This window comes from Fistularia commersonii, chromosome 24, assembly GCF_037954325.1.
Source record: "Fistularia commersonii isolate RoL2024-O1a breed Wild chromosome 24, RoL_Fcom_v1.0, whole genome shotgun sequence".
NCBI lineage: Eukaryota > Metazoa > Chordata > Actinopteri > Syngnathiformes > Fistulariidae > Fistularia > Fistularia commersonii.
Window position 1 is genome coordinate 6,434,060 of NC_141307.1, and position 27,135 is coordinate 6,461,194.

General features: G+C 45.4%; 1 protein-coding gene across 4 annotated transcripts in view; it reads right to left on the reverse strand.

Moving 5' to 3' along the window:
• The window catches only part of nhsl3 (NHS like 3), a 33,206-nt gene extending 13,514 nt beyond the window's left edge, over window positions 1-19,692 (reverse strand). For 2 of the 4 annotated variants that reach the window (XM_086171503.1, XM_086171502.1), the window contains exon 1: window positions 19,318-19,692. In XM_086171503.1, coding sequence (XP_086027629.1) covers window positions 19,318-19,549 — 232 coding nt within the window. In that variant the 5' untranslated portion in view covers window positions 19,550-19,692. Of the gene's footprint in view, window positions 1-10,786; window positions 11,202-19,317 lie in introns of those variants that run through there. The other 2 variants (XM_086171505.1, XM_086171504.1) reach the window with 2 other exon arrangements.
• Window positions 19,693-27,135: the final 7,443 nt, after the last annotated feature.

Sequence of the window (27,135 nt, forward strand, 5' to 3'; positions counted from 1 at the left end):
TGACAACAGTCCGGTAATTCAGTTTCTCCTGTAATTTCTCCATTTAAGGGTTTAATGTTAATGGCTATGATATTTTCACAAGTTTTGTTCAAGAATCACTTTCCCTTTCTTATTTTAAAACCCGCTCTGTTCGTTTCACTCCCTCAGAGACCCACCGAGAGGAAATCAAAAATGCAGGTGGTTCACGGGGCAGTGACACTTCTGCGCTCGGTGATTTATGCCTCTCTTTTAGCCCCGTTCTCTTCTCTCCTCCTCCAATTTCCTCAGTCCCTCCCCACCTTCAGCAAATCTCCTCGCTCAGACGGGTGTCTTTCAGTCTTCCTGACGAACACGTTTTAATTTTTGCACGTTTTTGATTTCACGCACCCTCTTTGGCTCTCATCATAATGATGAATTAGCCTAATTATAGATCACATCTCCCTCGAACCTAGTAAGTCACCTGGGTGGAGTGGAGACATAAGATCCGCAGATGTGAAATATTCCACCAGATATGTGCACGGTGGGAAGACCGCATCGCTGCCCCTCTGGGTAATACTAGGATATTCATTCTAGGACACTCATTGTAGGAGGGCGTGTAACTCAAGTTCGTAGCAGCTATTGAATACAAATCAGCTGTAGACTGATTAATGATACCTCTGTGTGTGTGTGTGTGTGTGTACAGGTTTATTGCTGTCACATATTAAGCCTTGCCTCCAGTTCTTTGGCATTCTAATTACTTCTATATATAAGGATGAGGGGTGACATGCTTTCCAGAGGTCTTCATTTTCCAACAAAAACAGTGAAGGTAAAACCCCTCCCAGATTTATTAGTGAATTAAAAGCTGTAGTTTCATGCACAGTCGTCCTGTAAAGACCTACACTTGCACTGTGAGCAGAAAAAGGCCTCCCTGGATTACTGGGGCGAAGGTATACTGTTGACTCAGAAGTTCAAATGACATGTTTGGCCGTGTCAATATTTCCTTAAAATACATCTTAGTCATCATTATATTTGATTCACTGGAAACTGTGTAAAAATAATAATAGCCGTGTGTGGAGAAAGCCCTATTTTTAACGGTTATATTTTCGCAACTTGTAAGGCAGGGCTAGAGTTCTCTGCCCGAAGGTCTAAGGACCTGGTACAGCGTAGACCTTTAGCATTCTGGGGCCAGTGACATTTCAAGTTAAAAACAGGGTTTTCTAAAAAAGCGACAGCAAGCTGTTTTTAAGGACGCATTGCAAAATACCCACGAATGCAAACAGGTTCTCTGCATTTAACGGAAATACTTGGAGTGAACGGTCTGACCTCTTATCAAATGCTTCAGTGACTTAAGCATCCTGTTCACTCAAGGCGCACATTGCTCGGCTGACGTGCCCAAGCACGGCTCCTTGTGGTTCAACAATGCGACAAAATGCAAAATACCGCTCTTATCCCCGACCTCTCCGAAGATTCGCTTTTCACAAAACAGTCCTTGTAAATCCTGCCCTGGAGCGGCACGACCAGAGGGGACCGGACTTGGCCACCCAAAGATGCACATCCTTCGCTTTAAAAATAGAATCTTAGTCCTCTCGCTCTGACTGATAAAGGAATTGTGAGTATTTTTCTCTCATTTAGGATGAGGTTCTTGCTTCTAAGTCATTTCTGACTTCAAAGCTTTCGCTGAGCCAAACTCAGGTTTTGTAAACACTGATGCAGATAATGGATGCCTCGCGGTGCAGACACAGCTGACCCACTGTTTGCTGCATTCATCCACTGTCACAATGAAAGATAAAAAAAAAAAAAAAGACGTTTTCGCCAACCCGTGTGTGGAATAAGAGTCCCTCTGGGTGACCCCTGCCAAAAATAAATTCACAAGGCTTCGGGACAAACAACTCACTGCTACATCTTACAAGAGGAGGATACCGCTAGCAGACTGCCTGTTTTCTATGGTGTATTTAAGAGACGGATGCAGAATGAACCCTGAAAACGTCTCAGTGAGCGCCGGTTTAAAAAAAAAAAAAAAGTTGAGTTCTCTCACTCTTAGCATAACGATTGCATTTCAGGACATTTTCTTGAGCGTTGTGCGATCTTCTCAGGTGAAACAGGCAACCCATGTCGACGTCTACTTTGTTTCCGAGTTTCAGGATTGAATGAGAAATAAGGTCACGCACTTTTCAAATGTGTATTTCGCAGGAGGAAGAGAACCCAAACACTAATCTCAGTGGCTTTAAAACAAAGTGCAGAGGAAACTCTCTCACAATGAAGAAAATTTGACCGTAAAAATAAATCAATAGAAAAAAAAATTTAACAAAATTCAACAGACCTGATTCTGATATGAAGCCGAGCCAGCCGACAGCTTCACACCAGCCCGTAGTGGACCAGGTGGAGGCCATCAACACGAGACAGCTGCAGGAGATTCACACAACGAGTATCCGCTCTTTGTCAGACGTACAACCGTTATATTTAAATGCCGGACTGGACGGATCATTTATTTTCCTCACATTTGCATTAAGTTGTATATCTATACACATATTTTGTACATGCGTGTGGTTTATATTTTATTTTATTTTCTCGGTCACAATATCATTCTTTGACTGAAATTTTCCTCTATTATTTTTATTTGATGAATTTATCGTGATGATTTTGTGTTTAGAAAACATGTGATGAGTTGGATAACTGCTTTCAACACAGAGCAATACTGTTATAAAAAGTTAGTCTGAATATGCAGCTGTCATTGAGTGACAAGCCTGATGTGAGTCATCATTTTATATTCAAAACAATGTTGATTTTCACTTTGTATTCAGGTGAGGGAAAGGACAGGAGTATTGAGAATAATGTTCTCCAAACAGATGGCTGACGCGGTGTGTGTTTCTTCACTCCGGAGGCCTGAGACCCGCCAGGTCTGTGTTACCAGCACAAAAATCTAAAATTAGAGAAAGCGATTGATTTTAGAGGAAAAATGACTGTCACGTAGCAGCCGTGCAAACTGTTGCCCCCCCTTGACCTGGACACCATAATCCAAATGTCACATTTGGGTTTTTTAAAGAATCATAATGTCCACATTTCACTTTTCTGTGAGCCAAGAAATTACGGGGTAGAGATCCGAAGGTTTCCAGACATGCCGTGTCTGTGAGACAATCGTCCCTTGTTCATGGTTGTACATGTTGTCTCAGGCTTTTGTAATGGAATAATGTCATGTCACATGACTCATACATTGCATTACTTTAACACATTATGAATAAAGAGGCTGTTTGACATTGGAAAATATATCACATTCTCAAGAGGTGACACAGAGGTGATGGCATTGTCACCCCGATGCCTCAAAAAAATTCAGATGAAAAATCGGGCGCACAGTTCGGAGGAAAACGATGATGAAAATCGACCGCAAAGAATGACGAAAAACGAAGCGCAAAATCAAGGCGCTTTCATTCGGGACCTTTCGGAGAACCTCCGACTCGACTAATTCGACCGTGAATAATCGGAATCCGAGTACAATACGCGTATAAAATGTGTCGGAGTTGTCCACGTTGCGATGAAAGTACTGGAGCATTCATGAATCAGTGTGACAGTCATAACAATGTCTCTGTTGAAGATTTGCAGAGAATTAGTTGTGTGTGAGTGTGCATAAATTGAGCATGTGCTTTTTTTGCCCACGGAAAACAATATCTCAATTGGCCAATTGCAAGACATTTAATGGCGCCTCAGAAACGGTTCCTCCTCCTCCCCGCAAAATCCTATTAAGCACGGCCGAGGAACTGAGTGTCCTTTTCATAAACAAGTCACAACAATTTTGACCAAATCTGTCTGAATGGGCTCGCAAATCCCCATGAAAAGACGACTGGCTGTCTGAAAGAAGCTGCTGCCCAAAGGTTGTGTTGGGAAAAGGCAGGGGCGTGATCTAACCGGGCGCCATCTGCTCGTCAACACGGCATGAACTCCGTGCCAACGGGAATCCACGGTTGTGCTGACATAACCGAGGCTGCTCAGGTTAACACTCAAGTTTGCTTTCTGTTAGGAATTTATGTTCAGAAACCCCGCAATGAATGTGTATCATTTCTGAGGACACTCGGATGGTCTGTGAAACAAAAATCGATAGGGTTTTCGGGGAAATTGTTTTTTCCTCGGCGTATCGCCGGTTTTATATGATGGGGCCGGCACCCGTTTAAAAACGGGTCCCGATGTTTGCAATGAAACCCGACATCTCCTGGTTTAAAAATGAAACATCCCCTCTTGGAGTAACGGCTGAAATGATGACCTTTAAACGGTCAGTTCACATGCAGGTCAGTGAGTTTGAGTGTATGTCTGTGGCTGCTATTTCACCATATGGCCTGATGGTTTAATTTAATTTAGGCGGCAATGCAGGAAGCTACATTACAGAGCAGCTCAACAATGGCTCTTTTGAGCCACTGGAGCCACCAGACGTGAACAGCAGAAGGGCTTGTACTTTCTCATTACCAGTGCTACCGCTCAGGGTTTCTTACATAAAGTCCAATTACAGCTGCGACAAGACGGATATGATATTTGGTTCTTTCGCCTGGAAAAGTTCTCACACTTTGAAATACATCAGATGGAGTTTGCAGGCCAAGTCTGGATTCGAAGGGGCCAAGAGGAAGATAGAGGCCACAGCTCTCCTGCTTACTCATCCTTTCGATACTGAGTTTTTTTGAGTTCTTCTTAAATACGTTGATAAGAGCGCTTGTACGGGGAGGAGCGGCAAAAAGCTCTAACTTGCTCTCGACCCGTTTACGAAAAACACAACCTCGGTCGTTCGGGTTCTGTTCCAGAGAAGGATTTAAGAGATGTCAAACGCAGCCATCAGCTGATTTATAATCACAGCACAGCTTTTCTATTTTGCAAGTTGGATAAGTGACTCCCAGCCGCATCAAGCGGCTACTCATTCATTATCTTTAAAATGATACGCTGTGGCCTACGCGGACGGCTCGGGTGGAACCGTGGGATTACCGTTTCAGCGATGTTACCTGATTAAAAAAGGAAAACAAAACAACGCATAGTTTAAGAGTTTCTTTCCGCATATTTGGAATTCGCTAATGACCGCGCGGTCCAAAATGTTTCGGATCTGTGCTCAGCAAGTCCGAAAAAATAAAAATAAAAATTCCCCTGCTCCGTTTAAAGCTCGAATATGCACACTAACCAAAATTGTACACTGTCAAGAATGTCGCCTATCATTCAGAGTGCTAAACAATGGTTGCTCCTTCTTACGGCTGCAGGGCGTGAGAGGACGGCACAAAGGAAGAATGTAATGGTCTCAGTCCATTTCCTAAGAACGCTCTGGTGAAACAGACCAGGGCAATTTGTAACAGGTGAGAAAGCGATGAAGACAATTAAAAGACAGGCGGTGCTGCCCTTGAGGTCTTGAGAACCCAACATCACAGGAAGCGGCGAGGGGAGTGATGGATGACAGGGCTTTTTACTGCCTTCAAACAGACCAGGGGCTTTGTGCTCGGACAGGCCAGACGTTACAAAGTCAGAGAAAGGAAAAAAAAAAAAAAAAACAATGACAGGCCGGTGAGGAAAAGTAGCGAGATGGAAAAGTTTTCTTTTAGAATAGAATAGAATATTGCTTGAATCATCCCGCAGTGGGGAAATTTCAACGGCTTGCAGCAGAAAGCGGACAGCGCGAGAAAAAGTTGTCAGGAGTCGAAAACCGAGAATAAACAATAAACAGTGTTAACAATATATATAAACAGGTAGGACTTTTTTAACAAGCTGCGACTAAACAATATGTTGACAATATATAAACAGTATAAACATGTGCAAAAGTGTTGTTTAGTGTTCTGTCTTGGTTTGTTTGACTTGTCGTCCCATCAGAGACGGCGGCTCCTCCGGGTGACTGATACTTTCGTAGAGAAAAAAAAAGGGTGAAAATGCAAATATTCAGACTGCAGGAAAGAAACCCTGCAGGGCACTTCGGTGCATATCAGGTCATGGAGAAGGGCAAGAATCTCCCCGAAGGAGACTTTTTTTACGGCGTAGCGGGGAGGACGCCCGCAGCCAACGTCGCTCGCATGCGTTGCCGTGCATCGCTGATCCATCTGCTGACTTGGAATGGACGCCCAAAATGTAATGACTGCCCGATCTGTCAGTGCTACCGATTTTGGACAGAGCTTCAGCTCTGCGCACACAGCTTATTCTGCTCCCCCACACTTGCCCGTATAAAAAGGGAATAAACAAGTGAGATGCAAGCGAGCAGAAGACAAAGTATTAGACGCGTGCTGAGGCTATGCTGCTGAGATAAGCTGTTTTGCACAACAAAAAAGACAGAAACCGCAACAAACGTGAAAAATTGAGGTTTGAGGACGACGGGATAGATAACGGGGACGAGGAGTCATCTCCCTTTTATCCAGCTGTGTGTTGCTTTAGCTCTCCGCGGGGAGTCCACGGCTTTCGGAGTGGTAACAAGTAAATGGGATCTTCAAAGGAGCAAAAAGAGAGCGCCTTATCCCGGCTTACAGAAATCAAAAGGCTTAGCTGAGCGCTACCCGCCAGGATAATGGAATATGGAATATCATGCTCTGCACAAGACGGTAACGAAAATGGCAGCGAAACCTGTGGTGGCCTCGTTCTCGAGCAACACGGCATGTTCTTCTCCTTTCCTTCCCTTCACGCTCTCAAAGCGTGATTCCCCCTTTTCACGTCTACCCTACCCTGAATCTGTCATCGCGCGGCGCCTTCAGTCCATACGTTTACAGTGTCAGAGGTGAGCAGTCGGCGAAAAGCCGACATGGAAATATTTCCGCTTTGGCAAGATGGAGATAAATAACTGGGCGGAAATCCAAGGTCGAGCACACAGCGGCACAAAGGGAGAGAGGGAGGGAGTGCAGAATGGAAGGAGGCGATGGGAGAACCTGGAGGCGGGGCTTGGTTTTGAAAATGAAGATCTTTGGTGGAGAAATGAAATGGATAAAAAAAATGAGGGATATAATGTTTCCATCTAGAAATAAACAGCAAAACAAACGATTCCTCTTTTCGGTCGTGTCATGGATTTCTAGCCAAGGGTGCTGCCCTCCGTTCTGAAAAACATCTTGGAAGTCCATCTGATAGCAAGTCATGAAAAGATTCAAAGAATTCTCTTGTACATATGAAAGACATTATAATGGAGTAGGTGAGAAGAATAGTAAATGAAAAAAAAGGATATATCATTGAGAGGCCATTACAAACCTTTCAAGTTAACATGAAATCCGAGTCATGGATTTGTCATCATGCTGGACATTCACCTATACTCTTATATTTACTGATACGCCACACAGATATCCAGATATCTTTTGACAATCCTAAAAAATTTATAATATTGCTGTTCTTATTATTTTCCTGTATCGCTGACAGTAAGAGAGAAGCTGGACTCTGCACATGGTCATATATGAGAAAGTAATGGGAAACATCTGGCGGTCCATCGGCGGCTTCATTTCATAAGGTCTAAAAAGGGGTTAAGAATGAAAGGATGGTGGAACAGGGCTTATCTGTGTGTGTGTGTGTGTGTGTGCGTGCCCGAACTTGCACTGTCCAAGGCCGCTCGTGCTTAGTGTCCACCTGTGAATGCAGCAGAGTGAGTTCACAGAGAACTCCTCTCGCCCACTGTAGCCACTGTCTTTCCCGCATCATGAATAGCCATCTTTGTTGTTGTGAAGCCCAGATGGGAACATCTCAACACTACATGGCATGTTTTCCAACAGTGCCTGTACAGAGGAGAAGCCCTTTGGCTTGCAGACATCTTTCCCCGTCCGTTTATTTATCACGCTGACCACAATGATCCGTGTCTTGCTTTCGAGTACCGACGTGATCGGAATGAGAAGAATCTCTAATGTAGAAGAACCAAAGCCGAGACAATCATTCCATTTACTTTTCATCCATGTAGGCATCCAGAGATGCTTTAGTTTTTTCTCTTTTTACTAAAAAGACCTTTCCATGTCTTTGGAAGGGATAATCTCATCAAATTCTATGATGACAGCTCAGTGAGTGTGATTTTTTGGTTTCCATACCTTTCATATAGCGGTATTGCATTTATGTCTTAATCCGACAACGCCGGATTAACCTGGCAATGTTCACTAAACCAGTGGTCCCCAACCCTTGGGCCAATTGGCCATCAATCGGTACTGGGCCGCACAAGAAAAAATAAATCAATTATTTCCGTTGGATTTATTATCTGAGTCTGAACAATCTTTATTTTGAAAAATCTTTACATCTCGGTCACTTGAGCCCCAAAAATGTAACCCACAAGCTGGCAAAATGAGTAAAAAACAGACGTCAGATGGAAAGTTTCTTTTCGAAGGGGAAAAAGTGGATCCACACAGTGGATTCACATTTATTATTATAGTCGCTATAAAACAATCTACGTGTGCTGCCCCGCTATGATAAAAAGGTTGGGGACCACTGCACTAAACCACTCTGAAATACAGTTGACAAGAAAGTTGCTTATTGTCACGTTCGGGACCTGACCCATGGTCGTCGAGTACTACTGCCACAGTTCACACAGGGAGCCGCAGATTAGGTGGTGAAAGCGAACGGAGAAGAATAAAACTTTCCTATCGTTAACTATGATCGCTGATATAGAGATAGAGCACGGCTTTTATGAGACTTTCGGTCTGACTTTCTTCTGCCCCCGACTGCATAGCTTCTCAGGTGAAGCAAAGGACACGAGGTACGAGTTCCAGTCTGACAATATTCCAGAATCACAGTGATGACACATAATGCGGTAAAAATGTAGTTACCAGGGTCCTTGCCTGCGTAAGTGTCCCCAGCTTTGAGAGTTGCGCAGGGCTACGTGTAAACGGTTTTACGTCACACAAGGCCATTTGGTGTTTTCTCGTCGGCCTGTTTTCACTTCGGGGCTCATAAGTAGCAAGAGGCAGATCCAGTTCGGGGATTTGGGTGTCGGGGTTGAGTTTTTGTGCACTGGATGAGAGCCCATGCGTAAGGAAATCGTCTGGAATGTAGGCTGCATTCACACCCAACTTTCTGAATAAACTCCACATGAATACTGGAGAACAAAAGATGACAATAACACACACCCTCACAGACAACGACCACCCTCAGAGAAAATGAGAGCAAGCACAAATACCATTTATATCGAAACACCATTTAGATGTTTGCTAAGAGTGCTTTCTTAATAGCCCAGTAACGATTTTGTCTAATGATCGAAGCAAACGTCCATACCATTAAAAGACAGAGTTAGGTTCTGCTGTTCCCATGGAAACTGACAGCATCAGGGACAAAAAAAAAATACATCCGGTATGACTTTATCAAACACGGGATCCAACGAGTGACCGATAAGATCGATAAAATCGAATACCACGATTGGCAGAAAATCCGGGCTTCATCACCTGGAAGACTCCCTCCGAGAAAAATGGACGTCTTCTAAAAATGGGGCGTTGGTGTAATTGTAAATGCTTTTTAGTTTCAGCTATTGATGTCCATATTTCACTCTGCGTGAGGAAACGCTGATGAATGTGCCGTTGAAATGCACCGACTAACCCGCTAATGGGCACATTTGCTCTGACAGTACCGCCTTCCGTATGTGGTGTTTAATCGATTAAAAGCAATACAAATCTAACACTCAACAATCTTAACAGATTTGAATCAGTCAGAGTTGAACCACATTACAACTGGTTGGTATAGAAAGGAATTTGCAGTTATTGGCTGCAATAATGTTACGTTATTTCAACAAGTGTCATCTATCGTTGCACTTGTAATGGCAACCTACTTTTGTGGTTTAAGCTAACTAGAAATTATGGTCTATTCCCCAGCAAAAGCGCATCCGTTAAGCCACATTTTTTTAAAAGCCTAGGAGAGAGTCGTCCATCAAACGAGCGCCGCAATGTTATGTGTTGTTCTGCGCTTGACAAAACTGCCTTCCCTCGGCTTACTTTTAGGCAGGCAATGTTTTAAAAACAGGAAGAATCGGTTTCCTCTCACAACTGAAAGTTGGGACGCAGAACCGCTGTTTCTCCACGCAGAGAACCAGAGACATAATACATATGAGGGTAACATTAGCCCAGGACAACCTAGACCTGAATACTAAGGTTAGCGGCCGGGAGCTTAGCTACGTTCCCGTCTTCCTGCTGCCCCAACTGTACTCGCCGAATTGGACGCCGGGACTGAGTTTGTTGCATGAAATGTGGCAAATGTAGATTTTTCCTCTCTATCCAGGTCATGGAGGCACAAAAAAGTTTTTGTTTTAAATGTAGGACTTTGGAGATACGTACTAACCATCCCAGGTACACACCCACTTTTTCCATGAATATTGATGTAGTTAGTGTTATTGCGTGCATCCGACTGCAACATGGTATACCTGCAGCAGGAGCAAAAGAAAGGCTGAAAAAACATCTGTGCAAAAGAGGGAGTAAAAACGCCCTGGAGGTGAATGTAGAGCAAAAAATACTCGAGCGACCCAAACAATCAACGGCAGGCTGAAAGAAAAGTCTCAGTTTGTGTCCGCGGGTGTGAAGTCGTGGTAAACCTGTTTGTCCGGTGGTGTTTGTCTCTTCAGGAACTGTCTACTGTGACAAGGATCAGTGTGGGACCGGCTCTGCCTTTTTTCTTCACTGCAGGTATAGTGGTCAGGCGATAACACTCCCATGCCATCCTTTCCCTATATTTTGCAGTCCTTGCAAATCCTGCAGGCTGACTACAGTTAAGTCAAGATTGGAAAATGACCAGTCTGCATCCTCGCTGCCGAATGACAGCGGAGAGTCTTATTTCCGGTCCAACAAGTCTAATGTTGCGAGTATTCGATCGACGGAGAACCCGAATAAGTATTTGTGATGACGCTTGAAGGCAAACACAAACACACACACTCCCGCTCTGACCCTCTTACCTGTTTTCAACTTCTCTGGATGTCCAAACAGCCAGATGTTTTTTGGTTTCTCCTGGCAAGGGCTTGGAAGTAAGGCTCGTGGCACGTGAAAGTTTTTCTCCGTTTGGATCTTTTTCTTCTTGTGGACGCTGTTCCCCATTTTGGGGTCGCCCCAATGCCCCTAAAAGGGATCTATAACACCGCTGTCCTTTAACATCACAACTGCAGACCTTCTTCCGGCCGCCGTGTCAAATCCAGTAATGTGATCCCAAATCCTCACGATCGAGTGATTCCTGCTGAATCAGTCCCGGTGTCACACACGCCACGGTTCGGAGTGTGTGTGCTGAAGACCCACTGACACCATTACCCAGACAAACGGGCTCCAGTTTTGAGTCCAATATTTGTATTTGAGAAAATATAAAAAAAAAAAAAAAAGATGATCCAAGAGAAGGGCTTTCTGTCAATCCTATTCTCTAAGCTGACACACTTCCACACCATCAGCTGCAGGAGCACCAGCAGCTTCCAAACACGACAGGCTTGCAGAAGTGCATGTGCGTGATGATAACGTGTGTGTGTGAGTGCCCCTCCCACTCTCCGCCTGCCTGAGAGCTCAACATTTTCAGTGTCGGAGAGACCAGTCAAAACCCAGCGGATGCACACATGCACAAATGCACGAGCGGTTTCGTTCTGTGCTCAATCTTACACTTCAGCAGTCCACCTTTCCTAATTTGCAAACAGTGATCGGGGTCCTTCCTGCCAAAGCATTTTGAAGACGCTTGACAGTTCCTGTCAATGTGTGGAGGCGATGGGGAGATTAGAGACTCACTCTAACACACACACACACACACACACACACACACAGCAGGGAGAGAGCGGTATGTTAGGGATGTTTACATCCAAGAATAAGTGATAAATATTGAGTAAAAAAAGCAGTATAGATGATAAACATGCCAATTTCTTAAACTGAGCTTCAGTATGGAGGCTCCTGCGTCACGCTCCTTCTGGAACTCCTCACGAGAGACAAGCATATGATCGTATGCAACCACTTAGAGCGAACAAACACATGCATCGTGTTTCCTTTTCCCAGTTCAGGGCCTGATTTGATGTAATATTCGTAGTAGCGGTTTTGTTCATTTTTGGGCGTTTTTTTTTCTGGATCACGTGGTGATATTCCCCAGTGCTTCAATCCTCATCTGTGGCTGAATTCCTTCTGGTGGCAGTAGAGCACCATTGTGCTGTTTGTTAACAATAACAAGAAGATAAAAAAAACAAGGGGCGCATCAGTCGGAAATCTTATCAGAAACATTCGCCTTGGGGATGTTCCTCGTTTTGATTATCGCTGGAAAGAAGTAAGGTCCGTCAGCAGAAAAAATAAATATCAAATGAACAAAATATCCCGTTCTGCGGAATAAATCTGCTCGGATTCCACTGACATTTAGTAAGCAGGAGTACTTTGTTCGCTTTTGGTAATAGAGCTGAAATGTAATCCAGGGACGCATTGTGCTGCCTGTGATAACATGACCTGCCCGCCTTAAAGAATCCAGTAATTGCATTACCGCATCAGTACCTTGCAGCTCTTCAAGACACTTTTTCTGTCCATATTTATCTGCCACTTACAAATATATAGATGGGTTGCAGTTTTACCGCGTCGAGTTCAAAAACATCACGGATACCACGATCATGTGTGGCGGGGAGATGGTGGACGGCTGCTTTTGAGATGAAAACTCCTGATGGAAGAGCCACAGAGAGAGAGATGATGGGAAGCAGGATTGCTGATGCTAAACAGAGCACTTACAGAGTAGTGCCAGACATGATTCATGGAATATAAGATATGCCTCAAGTCTTACGTGGAGGCTCTCATCCTCAGTCCTCCTCTGAGCTTCTCTCCACTTCCTCAAATCTCACTTTTTATGGTATATTAATGTGTTCAACGGTTTCTGAAAGCCATGAGCGCTTGGCAATTTCTCCATGACTTATCAGGGTCTTGTCTCACACCGATGATGTCGAGACGCTTCTCCGTGCTCGTGTTTTGGCTCCAGACGCCTGCAAATCGATAGACGTTCCCCGGAACGAGGTCAGGGAGACGTACGGAGGAGCCGGTATCCTATGAAACCGATCTCTCGGAAGAACAAAATGGAAGGAGAGGGAGGGGAGAGAGGGATGATGAAGAGCAAGAACATGAAACCTCCTGATCACGGTCAGCCCGATCGCCCCCGCCCTCCCCGTCCGATCCATCCTTTCCCCCTCTGAAGTGCAGAGGGATTGCTGGAAGATAAAATGCCTCCAATAAAAAGCAGATTTACCGACAGGGGGGGAAGATGTGAGGAAGGGGAGAGCTGCTGGGCCCTTGGGAGAGGAATTTACAAGCCCGTATTTTATTTTCAAGCAGAATTGATTTCATGTCTTGAAAGCTGGAGTGGTCCAAAATATGTATTTCAATGTTCAGAGTGCTTGCATGTGTGTTCCAGTGAGAAAGGGTGATTTCAGGGAGTGACATCATTCACTTCCGACTACAGTGTAAAATAACAGAACCGCACCCAGCACGCTTGTGCAGAGAGTACTCCACGCTCACCATCTCATCCTCACAGTGCTCGGCATGTGCCACCGTGCACTGGGGAACCCTGCCTACACTGATCAGCACAAACACGCGGTGCCAAACATGCCCCAGATACATTTAAATATGTGCATGATCAAAGTATTTGCCATTGTCTCCATGGGAGATGTGGGGTTTTTGCTATGCTGGCTGTCTGCACGCCAGTACGGAGGAATGCTGCTGAGAAATAACCGTCAGAGAAACCGTTGTCAGGGTGACCATCAGCGGGACATATTGCCCGGTACCTTTCTAAATGTTCCTGTGTGCATTGTATGAATTAACGCATGGACTTCGGTGAGGCATCGGTGAGGAAAATGTACTTACTAAATGGCAAAAAAATCAATTCCCGCTCAAAACAACCTTGAACACGAGCAGCGGCTTTCTTGGCACAAGTCTATTAAATCCATTGAATCTCAACGGCCAATAACTATGCCGTCACCCACGCAGCACTCCCATCTGCTGGCGAGACATTGCCATCACACAGGCGGCTTGACGGGATAACATTTTCACGCATTCTGAACACAAAAACCTAGGCAGGTCATTTTTGTGCTCTTCCTGCATGCAACGTTTAATGGAGAAAATCATTTTAGCTCCCCGCATGCTGATGTGCTATTGCCATTTCGAGGCGCCCAAAAATCAGAGTTGATCTCATGTGAGCGACCGATGCTCAAAAAAGTTAGCACGTTGCAATACATTTTTTTTCTTGATTGACAATTTGATACGCTATTGATGAAATTTGATAGCAATTGCAATGTTGTTTCAAAAAAGAGCCGTGTTAACCGGCACCAGCTAGCAGTCGGAACTCTTAATTTACTACCCAAACCCACTGGTGGGGGATAATGCTAAATATCGCATGAACACGTTGCTTTCGCCAGAAGAAAGATAAGATATTGAAAAGCAATAAGAGCGCCGTAGATGTTCTTCGCGTGGACCGGGGCGGATAAGAGGCAGGATGTGAGGGCGCTAAATGATCCAGCCCTTTGGACCACTTCAATGAAACTCTTTAAAACAAGAGCGAGTAACTGTGGCTGGAACACTGACTGGCTCCAGGTGGAGCAACGTTTACACTCGTGCACTTATTTCTGTATTTTGGCTGCAGATGCTGACATTGCTGTGAGGGCGTCGGCCAGTCTCCCTGCACCATCTTTCCGCTTGCTGACGGGGGATGACTCGTAAGAGGAATAACAAAGAGTCAACCACCAATGGTAAAAATACCGCGGCCTGTAGGAAATTCTTGAATTTTGCAATCAATTTCAAATGTTTGCTGACACCGTTTTTTTTTTTTGTTTTTTTTTTTGTTTTTTTTTTTAAGTCAAATTCATGTAATTGAAGAATTAGAAAAACAATAAATGACTGCTGAAGATTTAGAAAAGTAGCAGAACATTATCCTGACCTGTAAATAGCCAATATTTTTCATCGCAGTTATGTTCAGAGTTTGGATTTGGCTATTCGTGTGCGAGCCGAACGCACTCGGATCGCATCCGGGGATTGCAGGGTCCATCTGCTACTTTTATCTCGATGGTCAGGACCCAATGTCTACTTTGACACACTTGACAGCTAAAGAAAACAAAACAATGCAAACAATGCAAAGAGCTTTTTCTCTGAATATTACCACAATTCCCCTTTGCCTTGCAGTGTTAGTCTATTGAAACTGCATCAAACTATCGGGAAAAGAAGTTTTAAGAGAGTGCATGCAGCTGGATCAGGTAAATAGTTCAACAAGTGTATACATCTTCACCGATGACATAACAGACCCACACACACGCACAAACACATACACCCTAGAGGCTAAATCAGTTGTTTATCCCTGTGTACGCTGTAGTCTCACTCTGATGGCTTCCAGCTGCTTCCAGTCCCACATCAAATGCACCCTGCGTCCGTAAAAACAACCCACCAGCTCTAATTCCATAAGCAGTATTTGTGAAACGCCTGGTCTTACCAAGTGGTTACCATGCCAGTGTGCGCGTCTTTTTTTTTGGGGGGGGGGGGGGGGGGGGGGATACAACAACACACAGAGCCTGTAGCCTAACAACCAGCCGTGTGACTGCAAATGAAAAAACACCAAGGCGGTTACGTGTGTGTCAAAGTGTAATTCCCGCACCTTCTTGAATAGATTTAATTTGTTCGCTCATTGCAAACTGTGAATTGTAGCTTTTAACAGGTTAAACATGCAATTATGGTTGATTTTGATTTTAGCCCACACCCATTGTTTAGCCACACGGGCTTCCTTCCAACATCACATTAAAAACCCCATTGTCGCCACACATTTGTTGCCGCCGTGGCAACCTTACTGCGCCGTTGCCCCGGTGACGTTTACCTCAACGCCATGGCTTTAGGTCAGCGGTGATGAAGGAGGTGCGGGAGGTATCTGCTTACCCAGGTAAAGTTTCCTTCAGGCTAAAAATGTGTGAGCGGCAGCCGGGGCTCAAACTGGACATTGAATGATCGCATTAAACTTTCACACCGTTTTTGTTGTGCGTGCTTTCCGTTGCCCTCCACTCCCACGCATCCTGTGAGCTCCTCCAGAGCGGCCTGGAGTTGCAGCCTGTAATGGAGCAAATGCAATGTTCTCTACATAATGAGATACTTGCTCTTCAATCATTTTGCTCAGTCTGTAATCTACATTAAGGTTTTGCAAATCTACACCCCCTGACTGCTTTTATGATGTGGCAACCTCACAAACTAGGCTGAGGAACTGGGATTATTTATTTTAAATCTAGACTTGCATTGTGAGGAGAATGGAAAGGATGAATCTGCAAATAATACAAACAAATTGATTGGAAATAGACCAGACAAAAAAAAAAATTACTAACAAAATTAGCGAGAATTTATCTGATAATCTATGAAAACTCAATGACATCAGAAAGTATAAACATGCAATGAAACATGAAGTGAAGAGAATACATTTTTCGTGAAAGGTTTCTCGACTAATGGTTCGGAAATCTTTCGCGTAAATTCAGTTAGCAAAAGTGAATTTAAAGCGCCTCTCATCACACTTGGGACATACTTATTTCATGTGTGCACGTGACATCACACGGAAGCCGACCATTTGAGGCCAATTAACGAGGCCTGCAATTGTTACACACAAAGTGTGTTATTACACTGAGAGACAAGAGAACACACACAAACACACACGCAGAGCGGTCAAAGTGACCTCACCACTGACACAGCCTGCGGACGATGACGGGCCGCGCTGGACAAAGCAGGTAGTTTTCAGGACTGAGTGCGCGCATGTGTGCTTGTGTGTGTGTGTGTGTGTGTGTGTGTGTGTGTGTGTGTGTGTGTGTGTGTCGGCTTGTAGGTGATGTAATGAGCAAGTGCTGGCTGTGGGGTTGGCGCCGCCCTCACCCCTACAATGTGTGTGACACACAAACACAGAGACCCCCTGATACGGAGTAGCACTCAGTCATACACCCTTGGACACACACACACAGAGCCTTAAATGCACAATGATTGGAAAAATATATATAAACACACACACACATACAAAATACACGAAAACAGCGAGGACAAATAGGTCGTCAGCGGTGCCAAGCCATTGCAAATCAAAAACAGCAATGTGCAGTAATGAATAGCCAAACTGAGAGATAAAAACACAAGGAAGTGTGTGTGTGTGTGCGGTGTATGCGTGTGTGTGCTCTGAGAGATTACACTAATTAAAAAAGCATTGAGAGAGTGTTCCCTAAGAGTCCTAGTGAGAGTGAATAGGGCTTTGTGATTTCTTGCAATCTCACCACTCCATCGCATAACTCTGAGCCTGATCGCGCAACCATGCTGCCATGCGCACACACACACACACACTCACACACACACACACACACACGAACACACACGCACACACACGCACACACACACACACACACACACACACACACACACACACACACACACACACACACATCACACATGCACGCACACACACTGCTGCTGTGGAGGACTTGCTAGGAGGAATTTGACACATCAAAGAGTGCCGTTATTTATGGGGAGATAAATTAAATATAGCAGACATGGGCTGCAGCATTGGATCGCAGATGATTCACAGATAGGAACAAGTCTAGTTGAGCACGGCTCAGCCAATAGAAATTCAACAAAACTACAATTACGGCGGCATGCGCGTTCAGCTAATGAGCCGCAGCGCTCCGCCATAGTCTCTGTGCAGTACTGCATTCTGCTGCAGCCGTGTTCTATCTCTGGAGCTGTGCTCCATCCTCGCAGTACTCTCAGGCCTTTGGCTGCGCCTTGATTCCAGAGCGCAGGCCGTGCAATTTCTGGTTGCGATAAATCCTGCAGTGGCAAAAGGGAAGCTCTCATTGCATTTGAATATGGCAACAGACAGATTTCTGTCCGCTGAACCCCGGCAGCTTCTCGGTTTGGACGCGACTGTGTTTCAAAAGGCAGGCATAACAATCATTTTGTGTTCCCACTGAAGTGAACAGTAGCGGGTAACTAAGAGATTACAATAGATGTCACACTGAGTAGCGCGAGAGGATGATTGTCTTGCACAATGAAGGGCTCTCGTTCACCCAGCAACGGTCTGATGCAACTTTTAGTCACTTTCAAGCTTCACAAACAGCTACTCTGTATTTTTACTTTCATTTTACAGACGAATGCGTCGCCTCGTCAATTGCTGGACCAACATTTCCCGGCCCATTAAGCCTCTAAGCGTTTGGATTTTTGAAAAATCTCTTCCCTTGTTAGCGAATGCGATGCCTTAAATAAGGCATTGCCGCTTGTTTTCCGGGAATGATACAATCCCAGACGCCGTGTGCGTGCAGGCGCCATCTTCCTCTGATTGACACGAATAATGACTGTGAGAATTAAACAAGAACCGGAGAGATTTCTAAGTCTCCCCTCGTGCTTTTCAGATTTTCTCATGTCTGGCCAGTGCAGAACCTTAACAATAGTTTTCTATCCATGCATCCATGCATCCGTCCACCCTCACCACATCCTCCGCTTGGGAATTATTAGCCTTACAAAAAGTTAATCTTTGGTTCAGAATGCAGTCACTCTCTGTTCCACATCCATTATTCATGGGTCTCTGAAGACCTTATAAAATCACATCACAGTCCGGACAAGTGTTCGGGAAACTCCGAGCAAACAAAACAAGCTCATATTAAAAGAAAAACCTTAAATAGCCATTGACGTTTTCCAAGTGGAGCTGGATGGATTGTACAACGGTGTGTGTTACACAGCCAATGACAGGGGAGAGAGGGGTGGCTTTAGAGGTGGAACAAAAACAGGAAATAGGGACCGTGGGTAATCTCTGTACTGCCGAACAAGCAAAAGCATCAGTAAACGGAAAAAGGGATTAGACCCTCTCCCCCCACCCCCCGTGTCAGTCTACATCTGTGTCTGCGGGTAATACATGTTCGGGGCCGCTGCTCCGATGGTGATGAGATCGCTCTTAACTTTTCATCTTAATCCCCGAAACGTGGTGAGCCCACGCCCGCAGACAAAACACGGTGGCGTCACACGGAACAGTCGCTCAAGTTTGTCTACCAAACTTCACGCTGGACTAACCCGTCAGTCGACGGATGAAGGTTCTGCATAAACACGGGTGTTTATCCCAGCCAAATGTGCATATTCAGATCGAGCAAGACGAGACTACCGCCGAGTCCCCGAGAAATTAAACCCGTCGTCGTATCGCTACGATTTAACGATTTATGAATATGAAAAATAGCACCACTTTGGCCCGAAATGCTTTCATCAAAACGCATGGGAAGGAGCAGCGGCGTGCGATCACTTTTCAGATGCTGATTTCCTGTGACTGCAAGGAAGTTATTGAGTTATCTTGATTAACCGAGCTTCTGTCAACACAATCGTGCACTTGTTTTTTGATCACCACATCAAAACTCTTAATCGGGTTAAAAGGGAAAAAAACTACACCGTTTCTCATGAGGCTTCAACAGGAAATATACCCGTCTCCGATATTATTTTCCGGTTTTGGAAATCCGCTTACTTTTTGCAGGGTCTTGGCTCTGAAGTCCACCTTTGGTATCTGTTGCACTCGTGCCGCCTCGGTTGACTCCGTTACCGATGTTCTTCTTCTTCCGGCTGCCCTTTAACCACCCGAAGGCCTGTCCCAGGGAGCTCCCCGGCTTCCTCTGCCCACGTTGAGCCCTTGCCTCCCGGGCTAAGATCTCAGTTATATCCCTGGGTACCAGATCGCCTGTAGACCTCCTCCGGGACATCGCTGAGGTCGGCCCCGGGAGCCGAGGCCTGGGACCCCCTCCCGGATGAACGCGTCCTCCGCAGAGAGTGGATCTAAAAAGCTCCCGGCTTCCCAGGGTTTGACTAACCCCGTTGTCCCTCTTAGACTTAGCTCAGTGTCTGTGTTTTTCCGGACTGTCACCACCTGGGACAACAATGAGATCAGCGGGATGATGAGAGAAAGGGAGACAGCAACATTAAAAGAAAACAGAACAAACAAGGCTGAGAAAACTGAGGGTGGGAAAATAAGTGCCAGACCCGGGAAAAAAAAAAAAAAAAAAAAAAGATCAGTTGGAATCTGGAGAAAATCTAGAAGAAACAGAAACAAATTGAAACAAAATGTGAAAAGCAAAGGATGACGGCAGATTTACCAGGCGGAAGGGCAGAGATATATGAAGAGCCTCTCCTGCAGTCTGTGACTAAAGTTTTTCCATCATTTTTTTCACCCTCCTCCCCGTGCTTTTCTTCTCTTTCATTTTTGTACATGTTGAGCAAAAGCCCAAGGGAGGAGAGCCGGCCTGCAGTGTGTGCATGTGTGTGTGCGTGTGTGTGTTTTGTGCGCGTATGCATGAATGCATGTGTGACATGTGGTTCACATCAGCGGCAACGTGTGTGTTGAGCGTACGGCTGACTTGGAGCAAATAAGAGAAACCCGAGTCAAGGAAGCTATAGACAAAAAGCGGACGACCACACACGCCTTAATGGTGAGCGTACAAAACTCCGACATCTTACAAAACTTTTGCAGTCGTCTGACGGCACTCACCCTGCGTGCAGCTCCGCTCCGTTCTCTCGGTGGGAAAAAAAAGCCTCACGGAGTGTGTGAGTACAGTGTGAATGAAGCTCCATCATGCTCTCTGAGCGCCGGGTCCCTCCCTCTGTATGAGAGCCAGCCTCTCCTCCCACCTCTCACAGAGCTGCGAGGAGTCGGCCGCAATGCTCCGGCTTCACACTCCCAACAGCTGGACGGCCGCCTTTTAGCCTTTTAGCCTTTTAGCCCTTTTGCTTCAACATGTCCCCGGTTGTTTGGTCTTCTTTTCTGCGGCCGTCCTTTTGTTTTCCACCTTGCTTCCTTTCCTGGGATCAGGTGTCGTCAGGTTACCTCCCACTCCTCTTCCCCCGGGGTGATGAAGACCCACAGCTGCTGAGGAAGAAAATGTACACCCACACATCACAATATGACCAAGTCCTGGAGATGAAAAGCAGTTTAGAAGTCTTTTTTTTCACCATTGCACAGTTTTGGAGCTTGCACACGCACACACACACACACACACACACACACACACACACACACACACACACACACACACACACACATACACAGCCCGGCCAGGCTGCAGGAGTTACTTCTGCTGGTTGAGTGGCCGCTCAGCTCTGGTGTCAGCTTGGAGGAGAGCCGCCGTGATGACACGTCTGCACCCCCAGAGTCCGTTTGGCGGGTGGTTGTTGAAGTTGGCACGTGTGTCCTGCAGGTCTGGCTCCTCCAGTCTGATGACATCAGGCCGGAGGAGATGATACGACTCAAATCATGTCCGGTTTACTTGATACCACACACATTTTCCTTATTGTTCCAATATATTTCCTAATTTTTACAATATATCCCATACATTATATATAGTTTCTTATTTTCTATATTTTCTTTTTTTATATATATTTATATATTTTTATTATTATTTATATTTATTTTCTAATATATTTTCACTTTTTTTCTTTATACATATTTATCTATTTATTCTTTTAGATTTTTTTTTTTTCCCGTTTTTCATTTTAAACCCAGACATGCTGCTATTTTTGTATTGTTGTGTCCTGGTTTGTGTCTTTTTTATCCTGAGAGCCACCATCTCAAAAAATGTTGTTGCACTCTGTGTAACGACAATAAAAGTGCTGAATCCTTAAATATTGACCAATCAGAGCAGATGCAACATGCACATTGATCTCACATTAATGCTCTCCTTCACGTCCATTTGGTGGAACAACGGTGGCGCAATTCACCCACAGCATATTTATTGCGTTGTATCATCGTAGGAGGAAATAAGATGCATCTCCACAACGCAGAGAACGGAGTTTCTTTTGGGAAAAATGACATTTTCACACCCTCCTCAAAATGATAATCGCTTGAAAACGGCAAGCCGGAATCTTCAAGTGGAATGTTGTCTGATCGGAAAATAGGAGTGGGTCGTCATGGTTTTCCAGGACTGTTTCCAGGTGCTCTCAGCGAGCGTCAGCTGTGATCCAGGATGAAAAGGAAACACCTCCCGAGTGATTAGCTTAGAGGAAGCTTGTGTTTTCACCCGAACTGCGATAACTTCCTGAACTAAACGTTGGTACCAAAAAGACAGTTACTTATTATTTACAATACGGTGATTGAGTGATTTTCCAAAGGCAATAAAAGGGGGATGGTCGAAGTGCTGCTCTTGACGCTGTTTTTTTTTTTTTTTTTTGTCTTTTGTTTTGCAAAAGCAGTTGGATTCCCAACAGCATCTGTTTAGGGCTTGTTTTGACAACGTCAGATTGCAAGAGAACGGGTATCCAGTTCATCTTAGGTTTGATATCCTGGTTTTGACTCGGTGCGTATTTTCATATGCGGGTTCCCTGGTTTACCTGTCTGTTGGGATTCCTGGGATAATTGTGACCTCAGGGCATTACTCTCAGTCTAAGAGGAGGGGAAAAAAAATCCAAAATCAAAAAATCCACTACATGTGGCGCTCATATGCTGCAACTCCATCAGTGATCGTCAGCAGCCCGGTAAGATCATCTTCGGTCCAAAGTAAATTATGTCATTTTCTTCTCTGCTTGGATGTGAGATGATTCATGAATTCACATGCATATGAGTCTGTGTGTGTGTGTGTGTGTGTGTGTGTGTGTGTGTGTGTTTGTGTGTGAGACAAGGGGATCCCTCCGTGTGCTTTGCTTCCTAGGGAGGGGTTTCAAATGAGTCATAGTTCAGATCACTCATGCCCAACAGATTGAAATGTTTTAAACGTTACCATGGTGATACAAAAGAAAACAGCCACCCTCACAGTATGACGGTGTGTGTGTGTGAATGTGAGTGTGTGAACACGAGTTGTGCAAAATCATTAACCAGAACCCTGTGTGCTTACTGGGGAATGTACCAGCACCCTCCTCCTATGTATCTCTGCTTCTCTGGACCTGCGTCTGCGGCTCCACCTTGGCATTCGCTCGCCATGTTTACATTCACACCCGTATCTGTTTCCAAGCCGGAGCAGCGAGAGAAAGACTGAGCAGAGCAAAAATATGGTCTAGAAAGGGGATGGCCGTCCAAAAGCTAGTTACAGGGTAATTTAAGCTGAGATCATGGCAGCTTTTCATACACTCACGCTTATTTGTGAGGTTGAGGACTGCCTCTGCAACTGGTTTGTTTTCTGGTTGTTGTTTGTGAAAGATTCAGACATTAAATTTCCTTTATATCAGCTAAAAAGAGCTTAATACAAAGCGTGACCCCTGACCCCCCCACACACACACACACACACACACACACACACACACACACACACACAATGTTGTTAAGTATGTCAGCAGTCCGCAATCTGTGCATGTGTGTATCTGAAATGTGACAGAAAGAAGGTAGCTGGCAGGAAATCCATACTGCCGGTCAGTCTAAGCCCAGCTCTCTCGGACCAGCATTATCATTCTCGACCTGCCTTTGTCCCGCAACAGACGCATTCTTTTCTGCCCCGTCACCTTCTCTCTTCCAAATCACAAACACCAAGCATCCAAAAAAAAATGGGAGGCTCAGTTGCAAATGTTATTCAACAGTGTCTCCTGTGTGAGCTGCAGGACAGAAAGTAACACAGAGAGGTTTCGGGTTGGTACCGAGCTGTAAAATACATAGCGGAGATGATGATGTCCGGCGTGCATGTCTTTGTCTCGGCAGCGTTTGACCAGAATAGACCTCTCACGGCCGTGGGTTTTGGCTAAAAAAAGAAGCATGGGAAGGGGATGAAAAACGGACAGGGGAAAAGAAAAGAGGAGGAGGAGGAGGAGGAGGAGGGGTAGCAAATGTCTGACCCTGCGCCGCAGTTGTGTTCTTCCCCGTCTTCGTGGACGTGACCTGGTCACACTTGTGTTTTTGACCCCCCCCCCTTCTGAAATGGCAAAACCAGGGTATGAAAACATCCCTCATTCTTCCCGAGGAAAGGTTGGGAAGAGACAGAGACAGTCGGACGAGTTAGAAAAGGAGAGAGACGTGACGATATTAGTCCGACACCCGTCAGAAGAGGTTGGAGAGTTCTCCGCCAGCCGTTTTACGCCCCCCCCGGGGAACAATTGTGTCCAAGACCCAGATGAGACGGTACGGGGGAGAGCGCATTTATTACCAGCTGTTTATTCTCCCCTCAGACACAGCAATACACAGCGCTGTGCTTTACGACTCCCGATGACCCCCGTCGGAGAGGGTTGTCAGTCAGCCGCGGTTGTTCCTCGCATTGCCTGGCGGACAGATTGCGTTGTACGCATGATGCGTGATATCGTCGCAAACGTAAATGGGTTTAAACGTGTCACCTGAAGCGCACTGCATTTGAGCCAGGGCGCACAATTGGTAGAAAGGAAATCATCCATTTATTCATTGTGTTCATCGATTATCCTGCACTGAGGGCGGCTGGAGTCTGGACCAGTGCCACAAGTAATTACACATGAAAATCAAATTGTAATGTCCCTATCTGCATTTCACTACACATGAAGGGCAGATGGGAAAAAAAAACAACTTCCGTCGAATGCGCTCTTATATTTATCATTTATATCCTCAAGCTGTTGGACGAGTTGTGGTATTCGGATTGTTGCTACTACTTGGTTCGTCTCCAGTGCAACGTGAATAAAATACTGTTCCTGGTGATCAACCAATCAAATCCATGACCCAATCGCGCCGAAACATTCGTCTGACAGGGAAATATTAAAGCTCCAAAAGCAGTTCCTTGGGGTTTTATGAATATCAAACCAACAAGCGTCAAAACAGGCATAAAATAAGCCCTGTGAGTTTGCTGAGAGAGCTGACCGCTCAGCGGGCCGTCTCCAAAGCCAGGCACTTTGGAGCCAAAACACGCTTGTTGTTTACAGAGAAATCTGGCCAGCAATTCTCTCTGTCCTACACACAGACACACGAAATGCACTAAAATAAATAAGAGGGGAAAAAGTCTTAGTTAGAGAGCCGGATACGAGAGACTTCGGTCTTGCCTTTGGTTTTACCCAGATATGAATATTCTATTGTTTGGCCCTTACTTTTCCATTTGGTGTAAAATATTTTTAGAGAGCAAATCCTGTGTTTGCACTTGTATTGCCTTCAAGTATTTGTAGTTACTGCAACGGTGCATGGTTTCAGGACGTACCCACAATGCAACAATGATGCATTTTGACAGAGATAACGCCAGCCCGTAGTAAGGTCTAACAACTTCTCTAAAAGATAGGACATGAATATTTTTGCTGCCGGAATTCCTGAGAGGGTGCGGTTGCAACAGGGACAAAAACAGAACTCAGCTTTCCAGCCATTCCTCTTCTCTCACCCTGTCAGGAAAAGTGTCTGTTTCCATTCTCTCCATGGGGTCATTTAATTACGGCGCTGATGTCGCAGCACCGACCCGCTGTCACTTTTTATTATCGTAATAGGATTGACAAAGACGCGGCGGCTAATTAAGAGAGCCGAAAACAGAGCCAGAAGTTTTATTATTTCTTTTTTGCCCCCCCTCTCTGTTGTGATTCTCTCTCGCGGGGCCATTCTTCAAATCAAAAGGGATTAAGAACATATTTGAGCTGCGAGACTGGAGTGTGGGCGATGGTGCTAGCAGCCTAAAAAGTCATAACCTCTGTGTTAAATGTCCTCTGACTGCAGCTCCTTTAAAGGATGCAAAAGCGGCGGAGAGCCGCGTGCATAAAAAACACACGGTCATGCTTTGCATACCTGCCAGCAAGTGAATAATTGTGCTCAAAACCTACCAGGGGAATATTTATGGTGTTGGAGGTGAGCTTCAGGTGAGCGGCAATGGGAAGGATCAGAGGAATGCAGTACATCACGCAGGACGGGGTCGGAGATAATGCCGTGATTTAGAGACCGTGTCCACTTCCAGCCGGGTTTAAGTGAGATTCACGCTCTCTAAAGCTGAAAAAAAGGGGATGCTTCACAGAATCGCGATGCCAGGCTCCCTGGGAGATACCGGCCGGAGGAAAAGTACGATCACGACGGCCTCTCCAGTCCTTAGAATTCATCGTTCGGTTGTCCTTGTCATGTTTTTATTCCGACCAAACGTCAGTGGATCTCCCCGGTCGTTATGACTCATCTTGCGGGGACCTGGAATCTTTGAGCAGAATTTTAATCTTAGCCCACGACTGACTGGCTAACAAACAGGCCGGCACAGAAAGGCCGGAGGCGAGGCTGAGACTGCGAAATATTTCCGAGAAATTGGGAAAGTCTTTATCCGCTCCTGGCCTGTAACTAGATTTTTTCTTTTTAAGAATCAGGGTGGTGCAGCGGTAAGCCCCGCAGGGGTTCCTCCGGGTTCTACCGGGAGCTGTTTGCGAAAATCTTCTGTCTTCTGACCTCATGTATATTTATTTTTCTTTCAAAACCTCTCCCAGTCTCTTGCACAAACACAGAACGTAATGATCACAACACAGCCGTCCCTTCGGACGGAGGTCAGCAAACGGATAAAACCTCTCATGTCTTCTTGTCCCAATTTCAATTCCAAAACGACTAAAATACGAATCGAATTAAAAGCATCGGCCTCCCCGTCGTCTTGGAATTCAGGAAAACTGCGGAAGAACACCAAAGAAGGACTCTATTATTTAAAGCGAGCCGTTTCAGCCGGTTATAAACCCGCTTGTACAAACACAGGGTGGCCGGTGACGGTATGAAGATGGCAGCTGAAAATGATGTAGTTGAGGCACTCTGTAAAGTAAACACCCGATAAGGTCACTGTCATTATTGCCCACTTAGCCGCAGAGAGGCACCGCTGCGTGATCCGCGGCGTGACATGGAGGAACACGCCGAATCTGACTCTTGGCCAGACGGTTGAAGGAAACAAGAATCAATATCAACAGCTGTCGAAACTACTACCGTGTATTTACATCCCGTCTCGGCAGCGGCGTGTCTCGACCAGCGTTATGGCTCCATCGCGAGAGTTCAGATGTAGTTCACGTATAATAATAGGGCTCTCACAGCAAGAAGGTTCCCGGTTGGATTCCCACAGCGACCATTTCTAAGTGGGGTTTCCGTGCTCTCCCCCCCCGGGTCTGCGCCGGGTTCCTCCCGCCTCTCTGGTCGCCTCCCACATGCCAGAAACACGCAGCGGGTTCATCGGAGAGCCTCACGTTGTGTGTATAAATCAACGGATGAGTAAGAAAGTCAACAATTATCTCACGGAGGGAGGAGGTGAAGATAAGCTTTAGAGAAAATGACGTAACAAAAATTAGATAATAAGAGAAATAAATAATTTCACCCTTTTTCCAATATTTGGCAGTACCTTTTTAAATGTCATCGGGCAGCCTTTGTGATTTAAGGTCTGGTTTCTTGACCTCAAAAGCTTGTGGAAAGTAAATATTTGGTCTGAATAGCCTGCGGACT